At 31.4% G+C, this 6,000-nt stretch overlaps 1 protein-coding gene across 1 annotated transcript; it reads left to right on the top strand.

Annotated features, from left to right (window-relative positions):
* Window positions 1-3,837: 3,837 nt before the first annotated feature.
* Window positions 3,838-4,580, top strand: LOC120168539 (dehydration-responsive element-binding protein 1D-like). Its single transcript, XM_039177104.1, has one exon. It carries the CDS (start codon window positions 3,857-3,859, stop codon window positions 4,541-4,543), a length of 687 nt encoding a protein of 228 aa, XP_039033035.1. The 5' UTR covers window positions 3,838-3,856; the 3' UTR covers window positions 4,544-4,580.
* The last annotated feature ends 1,420 nt before the right edge of the window (window positions 4,581-6,000 follow it).

Raw genomic sequence — 6,000 nt, 5'->3', positions numbered from 1 at the left:
TATAGTTCATGCTCAGGTCCAATCGCAGGAGAAGTCTAAACAAGTAAATTATAGTTAGAGAGGCTAGAATCAGTACTGAAATTTATTTCATTCTTCTGTGCGATCTTGAGAATATCTTAATATTTCTCGGTAAATTTCCAGGAGTAGAATTTAGTATTAAAAGGTGAAAAAATTCAATCCAAAAGCATAAGCAAAGGTTCATCCTATTAACTTAGAAAATGAAATAAATTCATAGCACTTCTTTATCCCCATACACCAAAAGAAAAGAATATAAAAAATAGAAACATTGATTAATTAATTATCATCATAACCATTGATCCCAGGAAAAGGGTGTTTCACCAAACATCAGAAATGCATATGCATTGGTAAATAAGAGACCCAAATTAAATAGATACAACTCCAGCATTAAAAGGGAATTAGCCAAAAGATCGAGCCCAGTGAGTCAAATACAAATAACTCAGCATAGTTAAGTCCTCTAAACATTGTTTCAAGTTCTAGTTTACATTGCTAAAGTTATTTTAGCACTCAACAACAACTCTTCTAATCTATACAAGTTAGAAATGGCCAGAAGAATCTTATCAGAAGTTTGTTATTCGACAAATTATGTATAACAAAACAAAAATCACATCTTTTTCAGCTTTTCCTACTATTCAATCTAAAATCTCCAGAAGCAAGCATTCAACATTTCGTGTTCCCTACCAAAATAATTAACGATCCAAATATACTCAAATTAACAACACCAATCGATCGCTTAAAATATTAAATTTCAATTTTTAAGGAATTCGAAATTAACAACGATGAAAGAACTAGATCCAACCGAGAAGTGGAAAGATAAGGTTGAGATCTCGTCCCAAAGAACAAAAGAGGGAGAAAATATGAATTCAGCCTAATAGCTTCGCAAGCTTACAAGTAAATAAATAAATCAGATTCCATGGCAAGTACTGCATGATCCAAACAAAAGGCAAACAAATAATTATAATTTGGATAGAAAAATAAGAAAAAAAACCTTATTTTATATGCAATATAATTTCAGGATTCTACTTACTCCTGTCGTTGAGCCTTGTAAAACAACTGAAGAAATAAATTAAGAGAGGCAGCTGCTTTTAATTTCCTACGAAATCTTCTCTGTATTCTCCTATTCTGGGCAGTTTTATTTTGCAGAAAATAATCCCCAACGGCTAGAAACAACCACAAACTTATTCAAACATATAAAAACAAGTTGAAGACACTTGAAGAAGAAGACAAAACATATCCAAGCAATAGAGATCAAGAGAAAAGTTCTTTCACTCTTTATTTTTTCCTTTTCTCTTGTACATATGTGTTTGAGCTCAATGGAAATATTTTAATTGTTTTCTTGTAAGCTTAAATCTTGTAAACACCGTACCTTTGAGAGATTTTCTTTTTTACTTCTTTTAACATTGTAAAAAGGGACTGGTTTTTGTTTAGCCATTGAAAAACTAAGGGTTTTGTAAAGGTTACTCTTGAGCCTAGAAAAAAAAAGAACAAATTAGTGGATTTGTTAGAAAATCCTTGGTGTGGAGCTAATGTAGTAGAGATAGACTTGGTTTAGAAGTCGAACTAGTATAAATCATTGTGCAAATTTTCATATCCTTTCTCCTCCATACCCAATTTTTTTCAATTAGCCAATTCACCCCCTCTTGGCAATTATTCGGTTGTTCGATTGAGCTTCATCAATCCTAACAACATATAATTAATATAATTAGTATATCAAACTTATATTTTCAAATAATTTTCATAAGTATCATATTTATTTTATATAAAATATAGGGTAAACTACACCTGATACCACTGAATTTTGCACACTGACTCGTTTATACCACTAAAGTTTTAATTTTACTAATTATAGCATTGAACTTTAGTTTTACATTCAATTTTGTCACTTCGCCGTTAAGTCACTAATGGAACAATGGCATGGCTAACGGTTGCAGAAGTAGCATGCCACACCAAAACGACGTGTGGTTATTCTAATGCTTAAAATGATGTCATATTAAACACTAAACTTTTAGGGTGCATCGATTTTGTCACTAAACTATTAAATAGTGAAGAGTAAAAAACCTCCAATCCGACCCAAAGATAATAGTATAAATTTTTCATAGAAATTTATAGATAATTGTTATAATACTACTCTCTCTATAGTTTTTTTAATTAAATTTTTATTTTATGTCAGGTTAAGTTAGATCAAATTTATACTTTAAAATTTCGAGTTGAATTAAGTTTAAGTAAAGGGAATATGTTTTTCGAGTCAAAATATATCAAATAATATATATATATATATATATTTAAATCAAATTGAAATTAATGATATATATATTTTCGAGTCGAATTAAATTGATTAAATACCCGACTTAATCCAAACCAATTGCCATATGTGATTTATGATATGTGTTATTTTTACGAGTAAAATGGTAATAAGAGTGCACTCATGTTTATTGAATTGGACGAAGTGGATGACGTAAGCATAAAATGGCAGTTGGTAATGAAATAACTGCCAAGTGCCAAGCGTGTATTGGAAATTGTGCCTATGTCCCCTCTCTTCTCCATACTCTTCACTTGACTTTCCGTGAAACTCAGCGCCTTAGCCGCCGATGCTTTTTATTCTTAAATTTTGGTGAACGACACGTGGTCTACATATAAGCAAAATTATTAGCCTAATTCCAAAACATGAGGCCAATTCAAATACCTCTTTTTGGGGAAGCTTTGACATTCCCCCCACAAATTGTATCTGCCACTTGATTGACATAGTCTACACTGCAAAGTTCCGATTATCAATTATCAAGGATAAAATGTTTTTCATCCTATACGTTCAGTTTTTTAAATTTAATAAAAAATTAATGGATATTATTAAGAATATTACATTTCTTTATATACTTCATTTGATTATAATATTTGATTCAGACTGTATAAGATTATTTAGAAGTTAATTTTACATTATCTAAATTTTATATTTAATATAGTAAGTAATTTTTTTTTAAAAAAAACTTTATATTTGTAATTTTTTAAATGATAAAATGTTAAGCATTTAACATATTTTTTATTTATTGTTTATGATATTTTATCAAATAAATTATAGTAAATAATAATATATATCTAAAGAGTACTAAAATAATAATTAAAACCTTATATCGTAAATTTAAGCTACTTGATCATTTGTTTTGAAAGATGAAAAATATTTTACAAATTAAAAAATAAAATTAACTTTTAAACTATTCACTGATCACTCCCAAGTATCATGCAACTCCACCATAGAACATTTAAACAGTCATAAACACAATATTTTTTTTATAGAATAAACACAATATTAATAAAAATATAGTAACTATTAAAATATTACCCAAATATACACAATGATATTTAAATATTAAAATAATATAAAATGAAAATAGGTAGTTCTCTATTAAAAGATATAAAATTAATTTATTAATTTTAATTTATTTATTTTGTGAAGATTATAAATTTGAACAATATGCACGTATATATTATCAATAAACAGTGTAAAGGGCAATGGATTGTCTGAAGAGATCAAAGGTTTACAGAGTCTCCAATGGTTCGCAGAAAATCAAACATCATTTGCCTTTGGACTTTGACAGATCCCACGTGTCATGTTGTGCTTAATCCAAAACTAATACAGCTGGCATCAAAACCTAGTCCTCAATGACCCCACAAACCAAACAGCCTGGATCCTCTTCACCTTTCCGTGTTGGCCTCCATTCTTTTTAATCCCTGAATTTCCAAACAATGGTATATAAACCCAACTCATCGTATCCATTCCTTAAAAAGCTTCCCTTTGGCTTTTACTCAACTCACTGTAACTTCACTCACTTCTCCATTGCTACAAATGGATCTTTTTGCTCTAGATTACGACGTGATCGATTCTGGGTCGGTTTCATCGCCGTTATCGGATTCCGGGAGTGGAACTACTCGACTGGTTCATTTTTCCGATGAAGATGTGATGTTAGCTTCCAGTTGCCCGAAGAAGCGAGCGGGGCGGAAAAAATTCCGCGAGACTCGGCATCCGGTGTATCGCGGTGTCCGCCGGAAGAACTCCGAGAAGTGGGTTTGTGAAGTGAGGGAGCCTAATAAGAAGTCGAGGATTTGGCTGGGTACTTTTCCAACGGCGGAGATGGCTGCGCGTGCCCACGACGTGGCTGCCATAGCTCTGAGAGGAAGGTCGGCTTGCCTGAACTTCGCGGACTCAGCTTTGAGGCTTCCGGTTCCGGCTTCTACTGATCCAAAGGTTATCCAGAAGGCGGCGGCAGAGGCGGCGGAGGCATTTCGACCGATTGAGCATTGGGATGAGAACTCCGGTGATAATGCAAAGGGAAACGAAAAGAAAGAGGGGGAGGAAATGAGAGTGTGGGAGAATGGGTATTATTTGGACGAGGAGGAGGTTTTTGGGACACAAAGCTTTCTGGCAAACATGGCGGCGGGGATGATGATGTCACCACCTCGTTGTGGGCATAATGGGGATGAACACGAATACGATGCCGCCGATGATTTCATACCTCTTTGGAGCCACTGTTGATTATATTAAGTGTATAACAGAGATCAGAGATTGTGAAGTGTGGATAGGTTTTGCATTTCATATGTTTCGACTTTTAAGAGAAAAAGAAGTCGAGTAATGATACTCTAGTTTATTAAAATATTATTTAAAAATTGGATTTGATTAAATGCTAAGGAGTTTTATTTAATAATTTGGAGTAATTATAAAATAATATTTATTTAAAATTTTAATTATTTGATAATAAATATTTATATATTTTTTTTAGTATTATGTTTAAACCGAAATCTTAAAAGATGACAATTATTGCTTTAACCTCAAAGGACTTCAAGAGAAAAATTAAATGATTTTGAAGGGACATAAAATTTGTTTCGAAGGGAAAGAAGTTAAATGATTTTTATAGATAAAATGTGTTAGTATCATTATATTAATTTAAAATATTTTTATTCTTTAAAAAGATTAAATTATATCAATTTGGTCATAATTTTAATAAAATATTCTCCAATATGGTAGTTATATGTGTCACTACCTAATTGGATATTAAATTTATTAAATTGAATTAAAATTATGACTAAATTGAATTAAAATTATGACCAAATTGATAGAATTTATAAATATTGAGGATCAAATATGTAATTATATTAATTTTATTAACTGTCACGTCAACACCTCCGTTAAATGTTAACGACAAGTGGCTTGATTGAATGCATTTAAATATTTGGATGACCTGATTAGCAAAATTTCAAAATGGTGTTCAAAATGAAAATGGACAATAGTTGGGTGGTCAGTGGTCCCAAAAAAGATATGAAAAGATTTAACAGTAAACTGTAATATCAGGATCGCGATCCAGTAAAATCTCGTAAGAGTGACAATAAAATAAATCACATAATTGCCATTTACCCGTACATCATATGCAGTCTCATAATTTACCCAAGGGAGTGCCTTGGGGCCTGAGAGCCTACCCAAGAAAGTTTTTCGGGGTCTCGAAGCCTACTCAAGGGTCACCTTAGGTTCGTAAGGAATTACCAGTTCGATCCGTCTGAACCTATATAAGGAAATACCAATTTGACCGAGTTGAACCTCCATACTTCAGTATCTACCAAGATGTCCCAGTAAAATAGTTTAAGTAGTAACCAATAGATCTCATGATCCATAATTTAAGAACATTTATATTTTCCAGTCAAAACAAGTAATCAGAGAACACATATCATGTAACCATAGTTAATTTAACATTGAATCAAAACATCAGTAAATCTGTAATTTAAGAAAATTACGTTTTAAAACATGTAAAACATTTGCATGTCACATAAGGAACACACTAGAGGATCTAGATATTCTTCGAAGGTATTTGGTATTTATTAGGTAGGAGACCATGAAACTTTTGTAATTTAATAACATTTCATGATCAAAATAATGTAATTAATATTTTATTTTGAATAATTTATCTTTAAATTGTAAACTAACTTATAATTATACGATGA

The sequence above is a fragment of the Hibiscus syriacus genome, unplaced genomic scaffold (genome assembly GCF_006381635.1).
Source record: "Hibiscus syriacus cultivar Baekdansim isolate YM2019G1 unplaced genomic scaffold, ASM638163v2 tig00003041_pilon, whole genome shotgun sequence".
NCBI classification, from domain to species: Eukaryota; Viridiplantae; Streptophyta; class Magnoliopsida; order Malvales; family Malvaceae; genus Hibiscus; species Hibiscus syriacus.
This window is presented reverse-complemented; position numbering and strand designations above follow the sequence as displayed.